Source organism: Plecotus auritus, assembly GCF_963455305.1.
Source record: "Plecotus auritus genome assembly, chromosome: 2".
Lineage (NCBI taxonomy): Eukaryota > Metazoa > Chordata > Mammalia > Chiroptera > Vespertilionidae > Plecotus > Plecotus auritus.
Genome location: NC_137771.1, coordinates 18,076,435 through 18,103,060, shown reverse-complemented (window position 1 = coordinate 18,103,060; position 26,626 = coordinate 18,076,435). Strand labels below are relative to the sequence as shown.

At 45.7% G+C, this 26,626-nt stretch overlaps 3 protein-coding genes across 4 annotated transcripts in view; 2 read left to right on the top strand and 1 right to left on the bottom strand.

Moving 5' to 3' along the window:
• Positions 1-1,298: 1,298 nt before the first annotated feature.
• ATP5IF1 (ATP synthase inhibitory factor subunit 1) lies at positions 1,299-5,233 on the bottom strand. The gene is made up of 3 exons (XM_080658216.1): positions 5,056-5,233; positions 4,870-4,961; positions 1,299-1,562 (listed from the first exon to the last, which is right to left on the bottom strand). The coding sequence occupies exons 1-3, from the start codon at positions 5,140-5,142 to the stop codon at positions 1,415-1,417; spliced, it is 327 nt and encodes a 108-aa protein (XP_080514342.1). The 5' UTR covers positions 5,143-5,233; the 3' UTR covers positions 1,299-1,414.
• A 2,721-nt stretch (positions 5,234-7,954) lies between these two features.
• DNAJC8 (DnaJ heat shock protein family (Hsp40) member C8) overlaps positions 7,955-26,626 on the top strand; it is a 32,133-nt gene continuing 13,461 nt past the window's right edge. The window contains exons 1-3 of one of the 2 annotated variants that reach the window (XM_080658215.1): positions 7,955-8,078; positions 10,225-10,326; positions 24,217-24,273. In XM_080658215.1, coding sequence (XP_080514341.1) covers positions 8,001-8,078; positions 10,225-10,326; positions 24,217-24,273 — 237 coding nt within the window. In that variant the 5' untranslated portion in view covers positions 7,955-8,000. Of the gene's footprint in view, positions 8,220-10,224; positions 10,327-24,216; positions 24,274-26,626 lie in introns of both variants that reach the window. The other variant, XM_080658214.1, reaches the window with a different exon arrangement.
• Positions 19,837-20,997, top strand: LOC308242522 (vacuolar protein sorting-associated protein 37C-like; the record flags this gene model as incomplete). The annotated part of the gene is given in 2 exon segments (XM_080656999.1): positions 19,837-20,561; positions 20,564-20,997. Coding segments are annotated over 2 exon segments (1,074 nt in total). The 5' UTR covers positions 19,837-19,921.

The window sequence follows — 26,626 nt, the reverse complement described above, 5'->3', positions numbered from 1 at the left end:
AATAAAATATATTAAAAGTTTCAGCTTTTGCTTGCTTTATCCAATCATCAATAGACTCTTAGGGGATTTTGTATGCCTTTATAATTTTAGTAAAAAAAAAAAAAAGCAAAATGATCCTGATTGTGTGGTTCAGTTGGTTGGAGCACTGAAAGGCTGCCAGTTTGATTTTCGGATGGGGAACAGGCCTAGGTTTTTGGATTCGATCCCTGGTTGGGCACACACAGGAGGCAACCTTCCCCTTTCTCTAAAATCAGTAAAAACATATCCTTGGGTGAGGATTTTCTTAAAAAGCAAAATGGAAGATGTTACTTGTTCCTTATGTCATTTGTAAACTTTCCAAATTTTGTACTGTTGTAAAATTTTTAAAAAGGCATGTGATCTTAGCATGATCATTTCCTGTACTTCGTCTTGGAGGTCATTTTGTTACTGGCCACTTGAATCTCAGTACTTATACCTCGGGACTATTTACAAACTTTCCATCAGCAGCATCATGGACAAGTGTTTTGGAAATGGCCATCTAGTGTCTTGTCTGCAAGAGCAGGGTCAATGACTTGTCCAAGGTTTTATTATTCAATGGCCCTAAAGGCCTTTGTGTACAAGTAATAATAGGGTCTTGCAACAAATTTTTCATAGTAATTCTGGGGCAAATGATCTATTGAATTGTTGAATTGAAAATGTCTTGCCAATGGCCCTAAAAATCACTTCAAAAATAAATTTTTGTTTTGGCTTAGAGGAGTTACACTACTGGTTTGTTAAAGTCTATTTTGAATCAAGAGCAAGCTCGATGGAGCAAAATATAACCTAGGATATAATTGTGATTCTCTGCTATTAATAGACTTGGATTAGAAATCAAAAACCCTAGATGCCAAATTTCAACTCTAATTTACTAACCATAGGCAACACGTCATTTCTAATTCCAGTTCTCTCAATCTGCACAAAAATAATTAGAACAAGGATAACTAGTTCATATGAAGAGTTCTCTAATCCATCTTATAAATGCAAAATGGACTGATGGTTCCTTGAATTGTATCTTTTAAGCAACTACTCATCTGTTTTCCAGGCTGCTCTTGACCTTGATTGGGGTTTACCCTTCAAGCTTTCTCTGAACCTCTGACTCAGACAGGGAAAGGGGCCTCTCCCTATGTCACACCTGCCTCCCCCAATTCTCCCCATGTGACACAGCTCTTATCATGCTGTGCTTTGTCTTTAAGCTCCCTATTGCAGATACCCTGTCTGACATATTTTAGCATTTACTGTTCCCCCACCCCTCTCCAGGCGGTAGAAGGCATTAGACACAGTTCACTGATCACAATTTATTATAATCTGTTGGCAGCATAGATAGATATTAGTTACCAGAACTATGTCTTCACAGAAGTGGACATTATGTAGCCATTCTATGGGGAACTGCGTGCACTTAATCATCAGCATGATCTTTCAGTTTCTTGATGTTCTGCTTGTGCCGCTCAATTTCTTTCTGCAGACGCTCAATCTCCTTTTTATGATGAGTGATCTCTTCTTCATGGTGTTTCTTCAAGGCTGCCAGTTGTTCTTTAGTCCGCTCTCTACAAGTAAACAGTGGCTCTGGGTTTAATCCTAATCCATCACTCCAAAGAGATCTTTAAGCATAACCTACAATACCTAAGGCAAAGGAGTCCCAGTCCCATGGGAGTCTGGCTGGTCATCCTCTTCTACCTCCTCAAGCCCCACTAGTGAAAGAATACTCCACCGTAACATGTATCCATCTTTAGGAAATGATCAAAATGATTCCATTTTTTCTGGTGCTAGTGCCTGAAATTCCATCATTCATGAGCTATTCCTTTTACATTCCTCTTTAGAGCAGAAAACTCCAGAGAGGTGTGACGTATGTCCCCAATACCTTATTAGAGGAATAACCAAGAGAACAGAATCCCTTTTTGGGGAAATGAGTAGACAAAGGGGTATAGTTCAAGGACAAATATTTGCAATCTATCCTAATTTACCTAGAGCTTTCTTTGCCTAGAGAAATGCATGGCCCACCGTAAAGGCCAAAAAGGGGGGAGGGGGGGGAGAAGGGGCCTCTTGCAGTACTCGGCAGTCCAATTTAGAAACAATATAGCCCTGGCTGGGTGGCTCAGTTGGTTGGAATGTTGTCCTGTACATGGAAAGGTTGCGGGTTTGCTTCCTGGTCAGGGCACATATCTAGGTTGTGGGTTCAAATCTGTGTTGCAGTGTGTATGGGAGGCAACTGGTCAATGTTTCTCTCACTTTGATCTTTCTCTAAAAACAAACAAACAAAAAACTAATAAAAACATCTTCAGGTGAGGATTAAAAAAAAAAGAGAGAGAGAGAGCCCTAGCTAGTCTGGCTCAGTGGATAGAGCATTACTCGATCCCAAGTAGGGGACGTGCAGGAGGCAGCCGATCAATGAATCTTTTTTTAAAAAAAAATAATTTATTGATTTTTTAGAGAGGAAGGGAGAGGGATAGAGAGAAACACCGATCAGCTGCCTCCTGCACACCTCCTACTGGGATGTGCCCGCAACCAAGGTACATGCCCTTGACCCGAATCGAACCTGGGACCTTTCAGTCCGCAGGCCGACGCTCTATCCACTGAGCCAAACTGGTTAGGGCTCTTTTTATTTTTAAAATGTATTTTTTTATTGATTTCAGAGAGGAAGGAAGAGGAAGAGATAGAAACATCAGTGATGAGAGAGAATCATTGATTGGCTGCCTCCCGCATGCCTCCCACTGGGGATCGAGCCTGCAACCCGGGCATGTGCCCTTGACCAGAATCGAACCTGGGACCCTTCAGTCCACAGGCCAATGCTCTATCCACCGAGCCAAACTGGCTAGGGCAGAGCAGTGATTCTCATCATTGATGTTTCTTTCTCTCTCTCTCTTCCTGTCTGAAATAAAAAAAAATATATTTAAAAATATATAGGAGCCCAAGTAGGGGGCTGTACTTTGGCTTTCTGGTATGACAAGGGCCATGGTGATAATTCTTTTTTTTTTTCTTTAAGAATAGTTTATTGATTTTTACAGAGAAAGAGGAAGGGAGAAGAGAGAAACATTCATTTAAGAGCCCACAACCCCAGCATGTGCCCTGACTGGGAATGGAAATCAGCAACCTTAACAAGCATGGGCGAGGCTTAACCAACTGAGCCACACTGGCCAGGGCCAAGGTGACAATTCTTTTTTTTTTTTTTTATAGGGTGGTACACAGCATCAGGGAAAGACTTTTCTTTCTTTCTTTTTTAATTTTTTTAAAATATATTTTATTGATATTTTACAGAGAGGAAGGGAGAGGGATAGAGAGCCAGAAACATCGATGAAAGAGAAACATCGATCAGCTGCCTCGTGCACAGCCCCCACCGGGGATGTGCCCGCAACCAAGGTACATGCCCTTGACCGGAATCGAACCCGGGACCCTTCAGTCCGCAGGCGGACGCTCTATCCACTGAGCCAAACCGGTTTCGGCTTCTTTCTTTTTTTTAAATATATTTTATTGATTTTTTTTACAGAGAGGAAAGGAGAGGAATAGAGAGTTAGAAACATCGATGAGAGAGAAATATTGATCAGCTGCCTCCTGCACACTCCCTACTGGGGATGTGCCTGCAACCAAGGTACATGCCCTTGACCGGAATCGAACCTGGGACCCTTGAGTCTGCAGGCCGACAATCTATCCACTGAGCCAAAGGGGCCAGGGCTGAGGTGATAATTCTTAAGAGTGAGGAAGAGAAGGCAGAAGTGAAAAGATGGCCAAAGGAGAAGCAGAGATAAGTTCTACACTATTCCTTACTGTGCAGAGAAGTCAGTAAAAGATAACTCAGTGTTGGTAAAAATGTAGAGGCCCAGCCCACTGTTTGTTTGTTTTTTGTTAATCCTCACCAGGGGATATTTTTCCATTGATTTTTAGGACGAGTGGAGAGAGAGAAAGAGAGAAACATCCATGTGTTGCCTCCTGCATAAGCTCGGGCCAGGACCCTGGCGGGGAGGAGCCTGCAACCAAGGTACTGCCCCTTCCGGACCCGGTCCGCATGCCAGTCGCTCTCCACAGGCTCTATCCACTTAGCCAAACCAGCTAGGGCCCCACTCCATACTCTTTTAAAAAATATATATTTTTTATTTATTTCAGAGAGGAAAGGAGAGGGAGATAAAGAAACGTCAATGATAGAATCATTGATCGGCTGCCTCCTGTACGCCCCCCTCTGGGGATAGAGCCTGTCACCTGGGCATGTGCCCTGACCGGGAATCGAATGGTGACCTCCGGGTTTATAGGTGATGCTCAACCACTGGGCCACACCAGCCAGGCCCCACTCTATACTGGGCGGAGCCGGCCAAAGTCTCCAGGAAATGAGGAAGGGAATTTCAAATTTAGAGCACTCAGCTCCTATATAACCCACTCGCTCTGGCCAAGTTAGGCCTTCGGAGGTCTCAGGGGATCCATCCTTCAGGGGCTAGCAAAGCTAAGGCGTGTGGACGAGAAAACATCATAGAAGGATATATATTGGGTGTTGGCGCAGGGAGCAAACTCAGAGGGTCTGCCAGTATTGGGCGGTTGGATCCAGACAATGCAAAGGATCTGGCGGCGTTTTGAACGATCTGGGAAGAACTCCACGGGTGGGGATGGTAAATGATTCTGGAAGAATTGGGCCGTGGCTTGAGAGTAATGGAGAAGCGCAGGTGGAAATGGCTTGGATTGGGGGCCCTGGTACTATTCAGCAGGTCACTAGGAGCAAGGGTGTAATGGGTTCCGGAACCCGGGAGCTCTGCTGGGGGGATGGGGCGACCTGGCACCGGGGAGGGGTGGGTAGGGCGATTGGAAGTTTAAGAAGGCCGGGAAGGAAGGCTTTGCGAGATCTAGGGCTGGACTCCGCCCCAGGGGCCTCACCGGAAGTATCGTTCCTCTTCAGCCTTCTCTTTTTTTGCGAAGGTCCCACCGGCTTCCCTGATCGCGCCCGCGTCCGAGCTGAAATTAGCTGACTGCGGAGAGAGACGTGACATTGGGAAAGGTGCGGGGGGCGGGGAGAGGCGTCCGCGCTCAGGGCTGGGGCAGCGGCCACTGCCGCGGGCCTACCCGTTCGCAGCCGAAGCCTCCGGCTTGCATGGCCCTCACTCCCCGCACTCCGAGCCGCAGCCGCGCCGCCGACGCCGAGACTGCCATGGTTGTCAATGCCGCGCAGCTCCGGACACAGAGGTGCAGACTCCCGTGGGTGCTAACGGCGCTGACGGCCGGCGACCAATCTTTTCCATGGAGAGGCGGGATGAACTCGGGAGAAGCGAATCATGAAAGGGGGGAGGCGGGATTGCTGGAGTTCGCGGCGAATCCTGAGCAGGAGGCGGGCCTATTCTTAGCCAACCCCTAGCAAGGTCTCCTGGGCCAAAGGATAGAAAAACAAAAATGGAGGACGTTGGAGGCGAGTCCCGGGCGAGGGAGGGTCAGAAGCCATTAGATTGAAGCGTGGCATCCACCCCTCACCCCACGATTCCAATCCCAAGTTTATTATTGTTAAACACCCAAAGGCAACCTTCCCTTTCCTGGACCGCTAGGGTCAATAAGATACTATACGAGCCTTGGCCGGTAGTTCAGTGGTTAGAGCGTGGGGCCCATGTACTCAAGGGTCACGTGTTCGATCCCCAGTCAAGGGAACAGGTGCCTTGCCGAAACCGGTTTGGCTCAGTGGATGGAGCGTTGGCCTGCAGACTGAAGGGTCCCGGGTTCGATTCCGGTCAAGGGCATGTACCTTGGTTGCGGGCACATCCCCAGTGGAGGGTGTGCGGGAGGCAGCTGATCCATGTTTCTAGCTCTCTATCCCTCTCCCTTCCTCTCTGTAAAGTGTCAATAAAATATATTAAAAAAAAAAAAAAAAAAAAAAGGGAACAGGTGCCTGGATTCAAGGTTGCACCCCCCTCCCCCCTAGTGGGGGCACCTTTGGGATGTTTCTCTCTCCCCCTCCCTACTACTCTTACTCAAATCAATGGAAAAAATATCCTCTGGTGAGATTAACAACAGCAAAGATGCTATAAGAATAGTAAGATAAAAAAAGATTGGTAAGATGCTATAGGAATTGGAGTGTGGATATCTATGTCCAAGATACCCGGACTTAGTTGGGTTGTGGGTAAAAATGTTGTATATATATTTGGTCTCTTAAGAGGTATCAATGTGCTTTTGTTGCATTGCCATTTCACTATAAAGTCTCAGCTTAAGTGTCACCTCAAAGAAATCATCCCTGATCTCCTTAAGCATTCTATCATAGTTCCCTGTTTTGTTCTTTCTCTCTCTTTGCACTTTTCACTTTCTGAAGTTACCAGAGTCGTGATCAAATAGGCATTAAATTAATATTTGTAAAATGAATGAATATGTTATCAAATGGTGTGGTGCAATGAAGAGCATAAGTAGGAGTCTAGGGAAGGCTTTGCCTTGACATTCCTTCAGCCATGAACAAATATGAACAAGAAAATAGTAGTTTATATAGCCTTTGCCTGCCTATGTCATATTTTCTCTCTGGACTCAGTTTTTTTCTCCTGTAGATGAGAGAGTTAGGCCAGATTACCTATGTTTCTCATAATTATAACACTTCTTTGTTTTCTATGAAATGGTAGAACTATTTTTATTAATCATCTTTTGGTTGGAAAAATGCCAGTCCTGGTTTGTATGACTTGGGAGAAAATTGCTGTGGGGCACATTTTCAAATGTTCATTGCAGATAATTTGGAAAAAGACAAAAGCAGGGTAGAAATAATAATCATTTATAATTCCTACCTGGTGATAATAATTTGGTGTGTTTCTAGATGATCTTTAAGTACCATTCCACTTTCAGAAACTCTGTTTCTACTTCTCATATTGCTGTTTCTTGATTATCTCCTAGGCTGGGCATCCAGTGGAGGGTCTTACAGAGTTTTTGTAAAAGATCCATAGGCACTAGGATGACTATAATAAAAAAGGAGAGAAATTGTAAAATTTCAACATTGCTGTTGGGAATATAAAATGTTTCAGCTGCTGTGGAAAACAGCTTGGCAGTTGCTCAAAAGTTAAATATAGAATTTCCATATGATTCAGCAATTTCACTTTAGGTATTTGGTATATACACCTACTCCCCCGCCCCCCAATAGAAAATTGGTACTCGAATAAATACATGTAGCTTCAGGTTCATAGCAGTACTACTATCACAACAGCCAAAAGATGGAAACAACCCAAATGTACATCAACTGATGAATGAATAAAAGAACAGTGGAATATTATTCAACCACAAAAAGTAATGAAGTAATGATACATGCAATACCTTAGATCGGTAGTCAGAAAACTGCGGCTCACGAGCCACATGCGGCTCTTTGGCCCCTCGAGTGTGGCTCTTCCACAAAATACCACGTGCGGGCGCGCAAGTACAGTGCGATTGAAACTTCGTGGCCCATGCGCAGAAGTCGGTTTTCGGCTCTCAAAAGAAATTTCAATCGTTGTACTGTTGATGTTTGGCTCTGTTCACTAATGAGTTTGCCGACCACTGCCTTAGATGAACCTTGAAAACTTGCGAAGTTGAAAGAAGGCAGACACAATAGGTCACATATTGTATGGCTGCATTCATATGAAATGTCCAGAATATGTAAATCTATAGAAACAGAACATAGAATGGTTGTCCGGGTTTGGGAAGTAAGGGGAATGGGAGAGGTTGTCCGGGTTTGGGAAGTAAGGGGAGTGGGAGAAACGGCTTAATTGGTGCCAGATACGCTTTTGGGGTGATGAAGCTGTGGAACTAGATAGAGGTGGTGGTTGCACAACACTGTGAATATACTAAAGGCCAATGAGTTGTTCACTTTAAAACGGTTAATTGTATGTCATATGTGTTTCACCCTAACTTAAAAAAAAAAAAAAAAAAAAAAAAAAGAGTCTCCAGTTAGCGGTGTCAGGCCGGGCTCTGAGCCCCTTAGGGTCCCTAGGAAGGAGGCGAGGCTAGAGGTGGGCCTGTAAGAATCACGTGAAGCAGCGCCTGCGCAGAAGAGTCACGTGGTGGCTGGGCCCGGGAAAATGGCGGCTTCTGGAGAGAGCGGGGCTTCGGGCGGCGGAGGCAGTACAGAGGAGGCATTTATGACCTTCTACAGTGAGGTGAACCACGAGGGATGAGTAATGACACCCGGGCGACCCCTCCTGGGCCTACTCTCCCGTCCGGCGAAGGCAGGGGTCCTCCTGGCCTGGACCGTTGGGCGGCTCCTCCTGTTTGGCCTTCGGGGCGGCGCGGGGTTAGGGGTGTGTGTGCGTCTCTCTCTGATAGCTGCTGGGGGATCCCCTGGGCAATGAAAAAGGGGTCGGGGCCCGACTTCTGCGGGTAGATGGCGATTCTGGCCAACGAAGTATCTGGGCGTGCGTAGAGCTCCCAAGTCCGCGGAGTTGGGGCTGGCCTTCCTGGGGGCGACTTAACCGTCCTGGCCCCCGTTTTTATTTTTAAACGTAAGCACTCTCTACATAGTCCTCTGTAATGAATTGTATTAGTGGTTATTTATGCCATTCGCGAATGCCAGGCACCATGCGTCATACCAGGTGGGCACCTCCATTTTACAGATGACAAACCTGAGGTTTAGGGAGATGAAATAATTTGTAACAGCTTGTATCATGTTAGGACAGGAGTCCGTTTGATCTGAGCTTCGTTTACTATCGCATTTCCAGCACCTACTACATATGGTTACTCAGTAAATATTTGTTGAGCAAGTTAATGAATGAATAAATGAAGGAAAAGCATACCATTTGGAGTCAGAGGACCTCGGATTGGATTCGTGCATGGCAGTTACTGAATTCTCTCAAGGCAGTGATTTTGCAGATCTCATTTCCATGTCTGTAAAACGAATTACTATTAAAACGAGTTTTTATGAGGGTTAATGGAGTAAATATATAAGAAGGAGTTTCATAAGCAGCAGCATCTCTCTAAGACTTCAGGCTGAAGATGGAGCTCATTAAGTTGGCGTGGATTTGAGGATTAGAGTTGCTCCTCACCAGGCTGTGAGCTACTCAGAGTGAAGCACCATGTCACGTTCATCTTTTGTCTTTGCTGTTTTGTAACAGTGTGTTAAGTAGTTTCTCCCAAGAATTACATTTAAATACGGAAATTAGCACATCCTTTATAGTCTGTCCTTTTGAAATGCCTGATTCAAGTGAAAGTGTTCAGCAGTTATAATGGAACTTGTTTCACTTACCAACTCTTAGTTTACAAAGAAAAGAAAAGAAAAGAAAAGAAAAGAAAAAAGCAGATCTGGTTTGTTTGAATTCAATGAGAGAAAACACGTAAAGGAGGACCCTTCAATCGTCATTCAATGTCTGTTGAGCACCTGACATGAAGTAGTGTGCTGTTTATGTGCTGCAGATATGGTAACGAACAGCAGAGAGAAAAAGCCTGTCTTCATTTCATAGAGCTTGCCTTCTATAGAGAAGGATAAACAGTAAACAAACATATATACAATATAATGTCAGGTAGTGATTTAAGTGCTATGAGGAAAAATAAGCCTGAGAAAGAAGGTGGGGGAGTGGGGAAGTGGCATGCTATTTTAAAGAGAGTGAAGAGGGAAGATGCTGAGAAGGAATGGCTTTTTATGTTGTTGAAATTCTTCCCAAACTCATTTGATCAGAGGAATAAAGATGGTAAATAATATACCAGACATTCATTTCAGCCAGCATTCCAATTCCGATAGTGGCACCAAGGGTGTTTTCCTGGGACTACCTGGTGCCTGTTCTCCTTCGAATTGTCTTCGGGCCAGGAATTTTTCTAACTCTGTTAGAGTTAGGTAGGCAGAGTTATTTGCTCTCTCCCACGTAACTTTTTTAATGGTGCCTTTAATATATATTTCAGTGTACTTGTATTTTTTCTTTTAAAAAGTTCTAAATTAAGTATGAACACACTTGAGTACATCTTCTATCATTAGAGTGGTAACTGAAGGTGGTGGATATGACTTTGAATCTCTGAATGGTTGCTCTGGAATCAAACTGTTAAGATTAAAATTCTTATAAGTTGGGTAATTGGGAAGAACTCAGTTAATTTCTCTAAGTCTCAGTTTTTTTATCTGTAGAATGGGGATGATAGTATTTACTGTGTAGGATTGTTGAGAGGAATAAATATGTGTAAAGTTTTCATATTATTAAAATTCAGCAGATGGTAGCTGTTGTAATTATTCCTCAAAGTGGTTAGTAAAATAGCTTGTTAAGGTGACAATTCAGAATTTATTTTTGACCTCTACTAATGAAGTTCTTATCTCTTTTATTTTAGGTGAAACAAATAGAGAAAAGAGATTCAGTTCTAACATCCAAAAATCAGATTGAAAGATTGACCCGTCCTGGTTCCTCCTACTTCAATTTGAACCCATTTGAGGTGAGCTGTCTGATGTTGCTGTGGTGTCATGACGGGGAGTTTTGCATAGTTGAAGGCAGACTTAATCAGAACACACAACTAATTTGTGTTATAGTTGGAATTGAACTTGGATGGTTTTATTGTGAGCAGAACCTGAGAGGTAGCATGTTAAGGAAAATGAGATAGTCTTTGCTCTGTCAGATATTCTCCATCATCTTTAAGCAACCCAAATATATATGGGTTTATTTTCAGATGTAAAGGGATAGCTAGCTTTGATAAATTTCGGATCTTCGGTTTAATTTGCTTGTTTAAATTTTCTGTTTCACCACAATTTAAAAAAATATGAAAAATCCCAACAACCAAAAAATGATCACAAGATTTTAGACAAGGAGTTACAGTTTTTGGGTTTCCTTAGTTTTGTAATATTTATAATATTTCTTACTAAAATTTGAAATATAAAAAAAGCAAGGATAAACATTCGTGTATAATTCTCCCTAAGAGAAATTCTAGCTACTCTTTACTGTTTATTTTCATACGTTTTAATAGTTTTATCCATATAATGAAAGCCTAAGTGACCGTTATGGCAGAATGACCAGAACAACTGGTGCTATGATGTGCACTGACCACCAGGGGGCAGATGCTCAAATAAGGAGCTGCCCACTGGTGGTCAGTGTGCTCCCCCTGGGGAGTACAGCTCAGCCAGAAGCCGGGCTCATGGCTGGCGAGTGCAGCAGCGGTGGCAGGAGCCTCTCCCGCCTCTGCAGCAGTGCTAAGGAGCAGCAAGCCGAGCAGTGAGCAGGTGGGCGGTAAGGAGCCAGGGGTCCCCGACTGTGAGAGGGATGTCTGCCTGCTGGCTATCCCCTTAGGGGTCACAGAGTGCGAGAGGTCACAGGCTGGGCTGAGGGCCCCCCTGCCCCGCCCCCGTGCACGATTTTCATGCACCGGGCCTCTAGTTTAAAAATAAGGAGGATCATATAGATACTTCATGCTACTTATTTATTACTTTATGCTATTTTAAATGCGTTGTTACATAAAATATAGTTTTGCAACATGTTAAAAGTCTCTAAACAATTATTTTATTGTAAGATTTTTAAATTAGCTTCTAATTATTCACAATTATAAATTGAAATGAAGATTGTTAACATAAAAATAACACTTACGGAGCATTTATAAAAAACTCTTTATTGTGGTGAAAGATACATAATATAAAAGTAACCATTTTAACCAATTGTAGGTATAGAGTCCAGTGGCATTTAGTATGTTTAGTGTTGTGCAACCATCATCACCATCTATTTCTAGAACTTTTTCATCATTTAAAACAGGAATCCCAAGCCCATTAAACAAGAACTTCTCATTCCTCCAACCCCCAGTACCTTGGTAACCTCTGTTCTGCTTTCTGTCTATGAATTTGCCTATTCTAGGTACCTCACATAAGTGGAATCATACATTTGTTCTTTATGTCTGGCTTAGTTCACTTACGTTATTTTCAAGGTTCATCCATTGTTTCTGTATTTTTTTTTTTTTAATTCGTAGTTTCTTTTAAACACGTTTTTATTTTTAGAGAGGAAGGGAGAGGGAGAGAGAAACATCATTTGGCTGCCTCCCTCGTAATGGGTGGAGCCTGCACCCCAGCCATGTGCCGGGATGGGAATGGAACCAGTGATCTCCCAGTGCATGGCATGATGCTCAGCTAACTGAGCCGCACTGGCCAGGGCATTATTTCTGTTTTTCAAAGGCAGGAGCCACTGATTAGAATTGTCCCTATCTGAGGCCTATGGGGATTAGTGAGGGAGGGGCATGGATACTGACTGACTGACTAATTCTGGCTGACCTGGTCTGCACAGCCCCTGCCCAGCCATGTCTTAGCACAGTCCCCAGGTAATTCCTCTCACTGGGGCCACAGCTACTTAGGTCTAGAAGTTGACCCCTTGGTGGGAGCAGTACCACCCTGCTTCCTCCTGTCATTGGCCCCAGAGTTTCTCCCTGAGTTACCAGTTGTTAGCAGAGAGAAGATCTTTTTCCTCCTCTCTCAGATCCTCCACCTTGAAGATATGTAAGGACCCATGTGTTCTGAGTGAGATAGTGCCTCCCACTTGCTCCCCAAGTCTTTGTTCCCTGCCACCCATCATTCTCCCCATTCTTAAATGCTAATAAAGTTAAAAGACAAAAAAAAAAAAGAATTTTTATTTTAAAATAATCTCAGATTTGCAGAAAGGTTGCAAGTATACTATGAAGATTTTCTTGAACTGTTTGAAACTTAGTTGTCAATACGTTTTCCCATCATCCTGGAATATTTTATGCTCTTCCTACAAATAACATTTCCTACTGAACCACAGTATAACCATCTTAAGTCCTCAGATCCCATTCAAATTTGTTCATTGTATCAATAATGACCTCGATAACAAAAAGATCCAGTTAAGAATCTCCTATTATATCTAGTTGTCATGTCTCTTTAGGCTTCAGTCTGGAGGAGTTCCTTAGTCTTTCCTTGACTTTTGTGACCTTGACATTTCTGAAGATTACAGGCCAGTTATTTTGTAGCAAGTCTCTCAGCTTGAGTTTATCTAATATTTCTTTATGTTAGATAGGTTTATGCAATGTTGGCAGAAATATCACAGAGGTGATACTGCATTCATGTCTTTGCAACTTCTAAAGTGGTACATGATTGCCTGGCTGGTGTGACATAGTGTTTGAGCGTCAATCCATGCACCAAGAGGTTGCAGGTTCAATTTCTGGTCAGGGCATATGCCCAGGTTACAGGCTGGATCCTCAGTGAGGGGTGTGCAGGAGGCAGCTGATCGATGTTGATTCTCTCCCATTGATCTTTCTATCTCCTTCTCCCTTCCTCTCTCACTAAAATTAATAAAAACGTATTTTTAAAAATTGGTACATGATTTTCATTTATTCCATTACTATTCATGTTAACTTGATCACTTGAAGAGTTGCCTGCTTAACTGAAGGACTTGTATGCATGCATATAAGAGTAACCAATGGATGCAAAACATTGGGGGGTGAGGGCAGGTATGGGAGTGGGGTGGGGGGGGCAATGGTAAGATATGTACACATATAATACCTTAATAAAAATTTGAAAAAAAAAAAAAAAAAAAAAGAGTTGCCTGCTTGCCCTGACTGGTGTGCTAAGTGGTTACTGCATTGGCCCATGCACCAAAGGATCATGGGTTTGATTCCCTGTCAAGGACATGTACCTGGATTTCAGTTGCATGTGGGAGGCAACCAGTCGATGTGTCTCTCTCACATAGATCTCTCTCTCCCCCTCTCCCCCTCTCCCCCTCTCTTCCTCTCTTCCTTTCTCCCCCTCCCTCCCCCCCCCCCCCGCCTTTCCCCTTCTCTCCCTTCCACTTTCTCTGAAAAGCAATGGAAAAAAAATATCCTCCCGTGAGGATTAACTAAAAAAAAAAAGTTGCCTGATAATAGCCCTGGCTGGGGAGCTCAGTTGGTTAGAGTCGTTCTGATATGCCAAGGGGTGGGTTCAATCCCCTGTCAGGGCACATAACAAGAAACAACCAATGAACGCATAAATAAGTGGAATAACAAATCTCTCAAATCAATTAAAAAAATAAAAATAAGAGTTGCCCGCTAGGTTTTTTTCATGAAGTTACTTTTTCTTTTCTGTAATTAATAAGTATTTTATGGGAAAGTATTTTGAGACTTTATAAATATCCTGTCCTTATTCAGAGTTTCAATTTATTAATTTATTTGTCAGTATGGACTTGGGATTTTTTATATTAGTCACTGGGTTACATTTAGATATTTATTTTGATGCTCAAATTGTCCCAAATTTGGCTAGTAGGTTACCTTTCAAGTGAGTGCCTGTCTTTTTAATATTCTTTATCATTCTTGGATTACTAGGCACTCTTGTATTTTTCCTGACCCAGCCTGGAATTAACTATTTCACACCCAATTTTAATCCAACACCACAGGGTTTAGTCTAGATTTTTTCCCGTCCCATGTTCCTATTTCCCTTCTCTACTGAGAAATCTTTAATATGTATTTACTTATTTGATCCTCCTATATGCAAGTGATCTTCCATTACCATTCCTTCCCTTATGTGAATACCCTCATCCCACTTCACTCTGACACCAACACCTTGCTTCCTCACTGCAAAACCATTCTCTCCACAACTGAGCTCAAAACTCCCATGCCAGGTCATCCTTCCATGCGGTATGTTCCTCACCTGGTTCTGGTTCTTTGTGCCCACCCTCCACGCCCTGGGGGCTCTTTTCATTCCTTTTAGGCTGCAGCATCCTCCCTGCCAAACAGGCACCCTTTCTACCCTCTTCATCTTACGTGGGCTTTGAGTCCACACCCCTCTGCATGGAGTCCCTCTTCACTCTGCTCAGGTTCTAGCTCTCTGTGCCAGCCATACTTTACATAAATGCTCTCTACATCCTGTTAGAGCTCCAGCATCTTGCATTGGGCTGCCCTTTTGCATTGGATGTCCTCCTGTTTGGGCACCTCCCTTACCATGCCCAAGCTTCCACACCCCATGCTAGGCCACTCCTTTGTGGAGATGTCCTTGCCTGGACTCCTGTGCCCTGTGCCAGACCACCTTTCCTTGTGGACACTCCTTACCCTGCTTGGTCTCAAATACCTATATTGGGCTTTACTTCAATGGGAGTGCCTCTTGAGCTCTCACACCCTGCACTGGGCTACCCTCCAATGTTAACAGTCTCCCCCTGCTTGTGTTCTAGCACACCATGCCAGGCTGCCCTCCTTAGCCTACTTCGGCATTCCATGTTGGTCTCCTCTTCTGTGTGAATGCTCCTCTCACCCAGTTTGGGCTCTAGCACCGTGTGACTGGCCATCACTCCCAGTGTTGTCACTGTCTTTTTTTCTTCATTACAGATGGGCTCTCACACTCTGCTCTGGGCCATCTTGATTCCCCACACAAAGTAGATGTCTGCTTTGCCTGGCGCCACTTAATGTATTTGGATTGCATTGCTCAGAAAGAGAAGGGGAAGACGAAAACCTTAAAAAATACTTTTGATAAGATTTTGGGGAGGGCAGGCATAGGGGGAGATAATTTGAGGAGGTAATAAAGAACTTGTTGGTATGTTCTTTCTATCAACTCATACCTTTTTTTTTCTATTGAGACATACTTTTAAATTGAGCATAGTACATGAAAAGGGGACAAGTAATCATATAACTTAGCCATGTATTTGTTAAGGTAATTAGGGTTTCTGTGGAGATCTGATTGATGAGGAGTGACAGATACTCAGGACCAGTATAAAAAGCTAGGATTTTAATGCCCCTAGTTAATATGGTTCTGGAAGTGGAACTCAGTACTCCGTAGCGCCTGTCTTGACTATAGGAAGCATATTTGGATGCATAAAGATATGAGGAGGTGGGCACACTTAGGAAGGTGTGAGATTGTATTGGGCAGGATTCCATGACTGTCCATTAGAACTTCTGTCTTTTCTATTTCATACAAATGTGCTGGCCACTTTATACGATGGGTGCCATAAAGTTGCTTTTTTCCTCTTGTTAATCCTCACATGAGGATACCTTTTACATTGCTTTTCAAAGAGAGTGGAAGGAAGGGGGAGGGAGAGGGAGAGAAACATCGATGTGAGAGAGACACATTGACTGGCTCCTGCATGTGCCCTGATGGGGGGTGAAGGTAGAGGGTGGGGAGCAAACCTGCAACCCAGGTATGTGCCCTTGACCAGGAATGAAACTCAAGGCCCTTTGGTGCCAGGGCTGATTGTCTAACCCAGTGGTCGGCAAACTGCGGCTCAAGAGCCACATGCGGCTCTTTGGTCCCTTGAGTGCGGCTCTTCCACAAAATACCATGGCCTGGGTGAGTCTATTTTGAAGAAGTGGCGTTAGAAGAAGTTTAAGTTTAAAAAATTTGGCTCTCAAAAGAAATTTCAGTCGTTGTACTGTTGATATTTGGCTCTGTTGACTAATGAGTTTGCCGACCACTGGTCTAACCACAGAGCAATACTGGCCAGGGTGTCACTAAGTTGTTTTTGACTCTTAAGTCAGAATTAGGTGTTCCTAATGATTTAGGAAATCAGTTATGTGTTTTTTATGTAACAACTATTGAAACATCTAAATCAGAGGTGGGGAATGTCTGGCCCATGGGCTCAAGAAATCATTTGGTCTGGCGCTGCCAGTGCAACCATAGGCGGGACTCAGAATTCAATAAATCTAGGAGCTTTTTTCATAGCAACAAATTTATATTAAGTAAATTAACTATACTAAATGAATGATGTTATAAATATCCAAATAGCCTTTGGCAGAAAAAAGTTTCCCCACCCCTGATCTAAATGAATCAGAGTTTTCTACAGAGGTAAGCAGACTGGTCTTTTTCTAGTAAGGAGAAATAATGCAGTAGTAGCTGTCATCTCAGCTATCAATTGAAGTGTGAATAGTCTTTCTATACACCACCTTACTGAGCAGCAGGTAGAAAAGGCAGAAATTAGTCTGGGAATTAGGAGTCTAATTACAGGAATCCTTTTCCAGGGAGCATTTTTTTTCCTGACGGCCATCTCAACAGCTCTGTATTTGAATACATTTCAAACCTTTAGCCATTATGCAGTCATCTTTTTTATGCATTCTATAATTATTCTTAGGTTAAGAGCTCTCTCCTGCTTCCTTCCATAAGCTCCAGTGGACCTGTGCCCCTGCTCAGTCCTACCCTTTTCATGTTCCTTTAAAAAAAAAAAAGCTTTATTGATTTCAGAGAGAGGAAGGGAGAGGGAGTAAGCAAGAGAGAAGCTTCGATGTGAAAGAGAAACATTGATCTGCTGCCTCCCTCACGCACCCCGACTGGAGAACACACCCACAATCTGGGCATATGCCCTGACCAGGAATGGAACTGGTGACCTTTTGGGGCACACCAGCTGGGCTCCTTTTTTAAAATTTTAATTTAACTTTAAGGCTCCAGCAGACGGTACCACATATTTTATTTTCTGTTTATCTTGTTCAGCACCTTGAGAAAAAAGGTATTTAACATGTCAGAGAATTCAGGTGTGATGTTAAGGCTGGATTCCTTTTTTAAGTCGAAGGCCCCAAAGAAGGAGACTATTACAGTTTGAGTTTGGGAAGTTATGTAAATGCCACAGTCAAGCGTTTTTGTTGCTGTTTGATGATTAATTAACTCTTTGTGTTCCAAGACTGTGGGTTTTTCATTGCAGTATTCCCAAAGCCTGAGACACAACAGCTCAGAAAAATCTTCCAAGAATCTGAACATCCTGTGTGCTTCCTTAGAGCCATGTTGGTAATGTGGCACTTATCATTTTTGTTTGTTTGTGTTTTTTTTTTTTGAAATTTTATAAGAGTTTATTTGAGCCAAACTGATCACATGCCGGGGAGCAAGATCTCAAACACTCCCCGGCATTTATCATTTCTGTAAGGGTTACTTATTACTTGTCGATACCCCCCACTCTGCTAGACCTTAAATTCCATGAAAATAGTCTGTGAGCACAGTATCTAGCAGTCCTGTGTGCCCTAAAAGTTTGTATTGAATGTATAAATCTGGCTTCAAAGAGATTTGGGCCACGGGTATTAGTCATTTTCTTCACTGTGTTTCATGGCTACCTACAACTCTTAAAGATAGGAAAGGAGTTGGATTAGCTTTGAAGGCACTCGGTGAATATTGGTTGCTGTTAATCAGTGCACACGTGATATAGCTTGGGAAAATACCTTTGTGTGTGTGTGTGTGTGTGTGTGTGTGTGTGTGTGTATGTATTTATGTAAGTATACATACCCTCTTCCTTTTTGCTGAATCATCTAAAAGTAAGCTGCAGACATTGTGACTCTTTATGCCTAAATACTTGAGCATCATCTTTTCAAAACAAGAGCACATTTCCACATAACCACAAACCATGACCACACCTAGGAAAAACAACATTATTTCAATAATATAATTCAGCCTAGAGTCCACTTTCAAATAGTCCCAATTATCCAAAAAAATATAAATTATGGCTTTTAAAAAAACTTAGGAACCAGTTTATGAATTACATTTGGCATGATTAGTTCTTGGCTAGTTTTATTGGAGGCTGTGTACGGGTGTGTGGGTGTGTGTGCGCTCTCCTGAAGGTGGGAAGTTTACCATCCTTTCTCATTCATTTTGGACACCTTCTGGGGTTTGTTGGACTTTGGTTTGCTCTAATGCAGTGGTTCTCAACCTTTCTAATGCCGCGACCCTTTAATACAGTTTAATTTTATGGTTGGGGTCACCACAACATGAGGAACTGTATTAAAGGGTCGTGGCATTAGAAAGGTTGAGAACCACTGCAATGCATTCCTTTTCCCCAGAACCAAGGTAAGGTAAAGTTCTCTGAATATTTGTGTACATAGTTACCTCTCTTTATCTGTAAATCTTTTTGTTGTTGTTGTTGTTGTCTGTAAATCTTATATGGCTGCATTCTTTCTCTCTGAGTTTTTCCCAATCCTTTCTCCCTTGGAAAAGTATGAAGGGGCACACTGACTCTTGGAAATTCTGTTTTAGAGTTCTTTCTCCTTCACCTCCGGTTGTATGCCTTGCATTTGAGAATGGGTATGCTCTTGTCATAACCTTCAAAAGTCTATTGAGCCCTGACCGGTGTAGCTCAGTTAGTTGAGCATCTTCCCATGCATTGAAAAGTTGCTGGTTCGATTCCTAGTCAGGACACATACCCAGGTTTAGGGTTCGATCCCCAGTCAGGGTGTGTGTGGGAGGCAACTGATTTCTCTCTCTCTCACATAGATGTGTCTCTCTCCCTATCCCTTCTTCTCTCAAATTAATAAGAACATCTCTTAAAAAGTCTATTGAGGCGTGTGCGCCGCCAGCTCACTGTGCCACAGCGGTCCAGTGAACATGGCTACCTCCGACCCCTGTCCTGACCCCTGACCCCAGTGACGCGAGGAGCAATACCAACGAAGAGAAGCAACTCCACAAAACGTTTCCAGGAGGTTAGGTTTTATTATCGGGGAGACCCCTGAGGAGAATGCTCTTCCCTTCGAGCGGGCGCAGACCCGGCCCGGGGCTCCAGGGAAGCAGCTGAAGACGGGGCTCAGGCCACGGGAGCCAGGCCGACGCGGTTGTTGCCCCGGTCGAAGACAGCGAAGTACTGGCGGATGAACACGTCGCCCAGGATCCAGAGCTCCCCCTTGGCCGTGGGGATGTTCATGCCCTGGAAGCCGCTGATGCAGCCCTGCTGGCTCTGGAGAAAAGGAGACCGAGACGAGTGGGGACGGACTCAGCGGGAAGGCGCTGGGCCGAGCGCGGGGGAGCTCCGGCTGAGTGCGGCCGGCGCCTGTGGCCCGGGGTCGGCTGTCTAAGCTGCTCCCTGCACGTCGGTTTCCGGTTTCCAGGAGCACAGACCCTGCCATCAGCATCGGAGCTGAGGGGGGAGCGAAAGCTGCCGGGAGGGCTTGGGAAGCCTCGTGACACAGCCTTTTCTCATCACCGGATCGCCCGGCGACAAGCCAGGCCGGCCGCCAGCCCTTGGTTCACCTGGCGCTGGGCCGCCGCCTGGGCGGTGAGAGCACCTGGGAGCTTGGAGAAAGCCCTGCCCAGGCCCCGCCCTGGGGTGAAGCGGCATCGCCGGACATCCACCCTCTGGGCAAGCCAGTCCCGCTCCTGGCACCGCAGGACAAGGGAGCGATGGAGACCCTGAAAGACAAGACCCTGCAGGAGCTGGAGGAGATGCAGAACGACCCGGCGGCCATCGACCGGCTGGCCCAGGAGGCCCCTGAGGTCCAGGACCTGCAGCTGGAGCGGGAGATGGCGCTGGCCACCAACCGCAGCCTGGCCGAGCGGAACCTGGAGTTCCAAGGGCCCCTGGAGATCAGCCGCTCGAACCTCTCGGACAAGTACCAGGAGCTGCGGAAGCTCGTGGAGCGGTGCCAGGAGCAGAAGGCCAAGCTGGAGAAATTCTCGGGGGCGCTGCAGCCGGGGGCCTTGTTAGACCTGCTGCAAATCGAAGGCATGAAGATAGAAGAAGAGTCTGAGGCCATGGCTGAGAAGTTCCTGGAGGGCGAGGTGCCCTTGGAGACGTTCCTGGAGGACTTCTCGGCCATGAGGAGGCTGTCGCACCTGCGCCGGGTTCGCGTGGAGAAGCTCCAGGACGTGGTGAGGAAGCCCAGAGCTTCCCAGGAGCCCGCGGGCGCCAGCACCCCTCCTCTCCGCCCGCCTCTCCCATCTCGCCCGGCCCCCCAGGAGACCCCCCCTGCGGCCGAGGAGCAGCCACCCCCAGCCCCGCAGGCGGCAGGGGTGCCTCCCTACCCTCTGCCCTACAGCCCGTCTCGCCCATGGGCCCCACCGCGCAGGGCGAGCTGCCGCCGGCGCCCTTCCCCGTGATGTCCCAGCCCTCCTTCTCCTACAGCGGGCCTCTGGGCCCCCCGTTCCCGTCAGCCCAGCCGGGGCCCAGGGCTGCTGGGGGCTACTCTTGGTCCCCACAGCGGAGCACACCGCCCCGGCCTGGCTATCCCGCGCCCGGCCCTGGTGCCTCTGTCCCCGGGTACCCCTTGGCGGGGGGCCGGGCTCGCAGTCCTGGCTATCCTCAACAGCCCTCCTACCCCGCTGCGGGCGGAAAACCTCCTTACCCAACGCAGCCCCAGTTCCCCAGCTTCCCGGGCCAACCCCAGCCCACGGGCCCTCCTCAGCCTCCCTACCCCCAAGGGCCGGCCCCTCCTTACGGGTTCCTGCCACCTCAGGGTCCTGCCTGGCCTGGGTATTAGGGCCCTGGCCTCGGCCCGCCCCTCCCGCCTGCACCACACTTGGCCCCCGCTCTGCTGAGATTCGAGATTAGACTGGAAGTGGGGTGGGCTCTCCCCCTGGACTTGGGGGCCTGGCTGGGGCCTGCAGACCCCGGAAAGGCACAGAGCGGTCACGGTGCTGCCAGGTGGGGAGTCCAGCGCCTCCCCGTGGCGTCTGCAGGAGCCTCTGTGCACCCGCGACTGTGTGCTGTGTCTGCCTCCGCTCTCTGAGCAGTGCGGACGGCTCTGGGGGCGGTGGGTCTCGGCCCCTGCTCACCCGCCCCGGGTTTGGCATCTTCCATGTGGTGCCCACCCCAAGGGGTGTAGCTCTTTGTGTCTCTGGTCCATTCGAGGATGGCCCGCCCCACACCCCATGGTCAGGGTTGGGTCACGGGGAGAACAGTTAGGAAAAACCCTTCTGATTTTTAAGCCAAAAAGCCATAATTGGTGGGCTGGTGTCGGAGAAACTCGTGCTGTGTGCTGAGTGACAGCAGCCGAGCCAGCGCAGTGGGAAGACGGACCCTGAAGGTGGGCCCAGACCTCGCCTGCGCTGGCCGGGAAGTCCTGGGGGTGCCTTGGGCCTCTAGCTGGATGGGAGGGAGCAGCTCTGGCCCAGGAGCTCATGGCCCCATGGGGGCTCATTTAGGAGTGGGGCCAGGTCGCCTCCCAGCCACCCCTCTTCCGGTTGACCTTCCCCAAGGCCCACCCAGCTGTCCACCCTGTCAGTGCCTTGAGTCTCGTTCGAAGCAGGCCCGCCCTCATCCCCTCCCTCTGGCTCCCTGGACGGAATGCCCACCTCCCCCACCCCCTCCCGAGGCCGATGCCCTGACAGTGCCTCCCAGTAGTGCGAGGTCACCGGTGCCATGTCGGAGTCGGGTCTGCATGTCTCCCGTCCTCAGAATGTAGAGTCACACGCAGCCCCCAGCCCAGCACATGGGGCAGCACGCTCAGTCATGAAATGGCCACAGACTGCGGGGTGAGCACAGCACGGGCGTGGGGGGTCGGAGTGAGCCAGGTCTGAGGCAGAGCCTGGAGCTGCTATGGGGAGGGGTCCTACGTGCCTTGAAATGTCCGCTGCCCGCACCCGGCGGCGGGGCCTCCAGGAAACGCGGCCTCCTGGTGCCCGCACTCCCAGCCCGCGGCAGCAGTGGGTGCACGGCAGGAGGCCCGCCTCTCCACGTGGGTCCTCGCCAGCCATGCTGCGTCTCCCGAGTTATTCACGGGGAGGAATCACTAACGGACTCTGCTGGTCGCGGTGCGTGGACCTGGACAACGGCCGCGTGTGTGTTGTCTAAGTAATTGCCAATAAACTCAGGAGCTCTGAAAAAAAAAAAAAAAGTCTATTGAATATTATGGTTGATTCAGCTTCATTGCATACCAATAATTCTGCTATAGGTGGGCTGTTCGAATGCTTTGAAAGCTTGCTATAAATCTTGACGTTACTTGCCAGGTTTTCCTAAGACCCTTTAAGCATCTGACTAAGCTTAGTAGATTACTTTTCAGTTTTAATTTCTCTGGTATGTATTTTTCTTTTTTTGTTAATCCTCACCCAAGGATATTTTTCCCCATTGATTTTTAGAGAGAATGGAAAGAATGAAGGAGAAGGGCTGAGAGAGAGAGAGAAACATTGATGAGAGAGACACATCAATTGGTTGCCTCCCCCACGCACCCCGACCAGGGAGGAGGGGAGCTGGGATTGAACCTGCAACCCAGGTATGTGCCCTTGACCTGAATTGAACCTGCGACCCTTTGGTCCCCAGGCTGATGCTCTAACCACTGAGCAACCAGCCAGGGCAGTAGGTATTTTTCATATCAAGATTTTTTTCCTCTCCCACCCCCTTTAATAACTGATCCTTAGTTGATGTTTATCTCTCTCCCTCTCCTTCTCTCTTTCTAAAAAACAAAAACAAAAAACTTAAAAAAAAGTAAAGCTCTTTAAAAACACACACAAGTTCCCTTGCCTGTTTATCTGTGCATTTCTAGTACATAGCAGTGTATTCAGCAGGTAGTAGCTACTGCATAAAATATTTGAATGAATGTATGTATTTGTGTTTTTGTTTTTTTTTTAAATATATTTTATTGATATTTTACAGAGAGGAAGGGAGAGGGATAGAGAGTTAGAAACATCGATGAGAGAGAAACATCGATCAGCTGCCTCCTGCACACCTCCCACTGGGGATGTGCCCGCAACCAAGGTACATGCCCTTGACCGGAATCGAACCCGGGACCTTCCAGTCCGCAGGCCGACGCTCTGTCCACTGAGCCAAACCGGTTTCGGCATGAATGAATGTATGTATTTGTAGTAATGGGATTAGAATCCTTGATGAGGAATGTCAATACCAGGATACCCAGGTTTGGAGAAGAATAGTTAAATTTATTTTTTAAAACAGTATTGCTAAAAAAACAAAACAGATATTTCTGCCATTTGGAATCAGACTTTCCTACAGGGGGGCCCCAGGCTTTGATGTCAGGTTTCCACTGGTGTTTGCGATGTTCACTCCGGGTTGAGAACTATCAGGCCATGTAAATTATTGATATAAAGTGGAACCAAGTGGGCACTTCTCAATTGAGGTGAAAATCAGCCAGCCTTATTTTTTTTCCCTGTTGAGTTCTGTGCTTTCTCCACATTTGCAAAGGTAAGTAGCGGGTAGGAGGTGGGTACTTCTATTAATGAATGAAGGAGAAATACAATATTTTCTTACAGTTTGGAAATATGTCTCTGGGTATAAGGTAAGTTACTATTTTCTGATGGAGTGAAAGTAACTACTGTATTGAGAACCTAAAACAGTATAGCTATTATTCTGTTACCGATTTGCTCATTAATATTTCTTGAGCATTTTTAGAACTGTGTGCCAGGCACAGTTCTAGAATGCTGAGTACTATTCTCTCTATTTTTTTTTTATTGATTTCAGAGCGGAAGGGAGAGGGAGATAGAAACACAATGATGAGAGAGAATCTTTGATTGGTTGCCTCCTGCATGCCCCCTACTGGGGATCCAGCCTGCAACCCATGCATATGCCCTTGACTGGTATTGAAGCTGGGACCCTTTGGTCCACAGGCCGACGCTCTCTCCACTGAGCCAAACTGGCTAGGGCTGAGTACTATTCTAGAAGTTGATTAGAATATGTATAATTATTGGGTATCTCTTAAATTTATGAAGTCTTTTAATTTTTTTTACAGTGTTGATTTTGATTCTTTCAGGTTCTTCAGATAGATCCTGAAGTGACAGATGAAGAAATAAAAAAGAGGTTTCGGCAGGTATAGTACTATTTCTCTGTAATGGACGGAGTTTGCACATTTTGAAAATGTAAGCGTAGGATGGTTTTCTTAACATTTGCTATTATGGCCCTAACCAGTTTGACTCAGTGGATAGAGCGTCGGCCTGGGGACTGAAAGGTCCCGAGTTCGTTTCCGGCATGTACCTTGGTTGCGGGCACATCCCCAGTAGAAGGTGTGCAGGAGGCAGCTGATTGATGTTTCTTTCTCATCGATGCTTCTGGCTCTCTATCCCTCTCCCTTCCTCTCTGTAAAAAAAAAAAAAAAGATTTGCTATTATGACTTTTGGGCCAACATTTAACTTTTTTTTTTTTAAAAAAACTTAAAGCTATTTAACTCTTAGATAAAAACCTTATAGTGACATAAAATCTTAAGTAATTTGATGGTCATAGCTTACCTCTGAATGGAATGAATTTTATATCCAAATAGAGTCTCTTTAGCCCCTTAATTAAAAGGGAGAAGTACAAGTAGAATTGTAGCGCTTACATGGAGTCATACTTACTAAGTCCCCTGGCTTCCAGGAGAGAACATGTTAAATGATTTGTAACAGTTCTTTATTTTTTTTAAGACCCCATTCCTTAGTAATTTTCTTTTGTAAATTTAAATGAGTATCCAGGAGATAACTGGTTTAATATAAGGAGTGCTTTGTAGAAATTCTCTAGGAAAGGAGATCCACAATGTCTGATTCTTGTTCATTCTAATCCTATATAATAAAAAGCTAATATGCAAATCAACCGAATGGCTGACAGACTGGTCACTATGATGTGCACGGACCACCAGGGGGTAGACCAGGGGTCCTCAAACTTTTTAAACAGGGGGCCAGTTCCATGTCCCTTAGACCGCTGGAGGGCCGGACTATAGTTTAAAAAAAAAACTATGAACTAATTCCTATGCGCACTGCGGCCCGGGACAAGTCGGCTGCTAAGCAGGATAGGCAGCGGCACCTGGCGGGCCGGATAAATGTCCTCGGCGGGCCGCATGTGGCCCGCGGGCTGCACTTTGAGGACGCCTGGGGTAGACACTTAACATGGGAACCTCTCCCACCTCTGTGGCAGCAGTAAGGATGTTTGACTGCTGGCTTAGGTGGAAAGTGGGCCTAAGCTCTCAGTCGGACATCCTCCAAGGGCTCCCAGGCTGCGAGAGGGTGCAGGCCAGGCTGAGGGACACCCCGCCCCCCCAGTGCACGAATTTCGTCCACTGGGCCTCTGGTGTTTAATAACTTGAGCTACAAAGTAGTTTTGAGAGTTGAGTAAGCCCCCAGCCTTTCCTTCTGTGAGTTGAATAATCACACTCCTGATAATGTCTTTACAAATTGGATTTTCTATGTATTTCATGTTTTTTTTTTTTAACTTTTCCCAACGTCTTTATTTCTCTTATGTACTACAATTTTCAACTGGTGTGCCTCAAGAATTTTGAAAACATGCAATACCTGACTATTTAGTCAGGGGCACTGACCTCTTTTCCCTTAGATTATCAAATAAAAAAATGACAACAGCCAACACAACAATAGCCATTTCATGTGAATGAATCAAAATTATACCTATTGCACCTGGCCAGTGTGGCTCAGTTGGTTGAACATCGTCCCATGCACCAAGAGGTTGCTGGTATGTTTCCCGGTCAGGGCACATACCTGGATTTTGGGCCCCATCTCTAGTAGGGGGTGTGTAGGAGGCAGCTGATCAATGTTTCTCTCTCATTGATGTTTCTCTCTCTCTGTCTCTCTCCCGTCTTCTCTCTCTCTAAAAAATCAATAAAAGATATTAAAAAAACCTAGGATGTTAATTAAAAAAATTAAATTATACCTATTTCTTTTTATGTCAGTTGGACAGAAAATATATTTTTTGGTGTGTTGCAGAATTTTAGTAATTAGTTTGTGTGCCACAAGATGAAAAAGGTTGAAAACCACTGCACTACATATTTAAAAGGGCTTGACCAGTGCTGAATGTTATTCTTAGCTCCTGCATGACATCCTTGTTAATACCCAGTTTTATGCTTGCTTCTTTTTTTCTTTTAATGCTCATCCAAAGATATTTTTCCATTGATTTTTTTGTTTTGTTACTCCTCACCTGAGGATATTTTTTTCATTGATTTTTAGAGTGGAAGGGAAGGGTAGAGACACACAGAGAAAGAAACATCATTGTGAGAGAGACTCATGGATTAGTTGCCTCTGGCACACACCCCAACGGGCTGGGACCAAGCCTGCAACTGAGGTACGTGCCTTTGACTGGAATTTAACCCAGGACCCTTCAGTCTGCGAGCTGACGCTCTGTCCACTGAGTCAAACTGGCTAGGGCTTTCCATTAATTTTTAGAGAGAGTGGAAGGGAAGGAGGAGG

What these genes read in the sequence shown, in the direction of transcription:
- ATP5IF1 (XM_080658216.1), bottom strand. Translation starts at nt 5,142, where the DNA reads ATGGCAGTCTCGGCGTCGGCGGCGCGGCTGCGGCTCGGAGTGCGGGGA. An exon ending in GAGGCTTCGGCTGCGAACGG is followed by an intron (nt 4,962 to 5,055) that starts GTAGGCCCGCGG and finishes CTCTCTCCGCAG; the next exon opens with TCAGCTAATTTCAGCTCGGA. An exon ending in GAAGAGGAACGATACTTCCG is followed by an intron (nt 1,563 to 4,869) that starts GTGAGGCCCCTG and finishes GTTTACTTGTAG; the next exon opens with AGAGCGGACTAAAGAACAAC.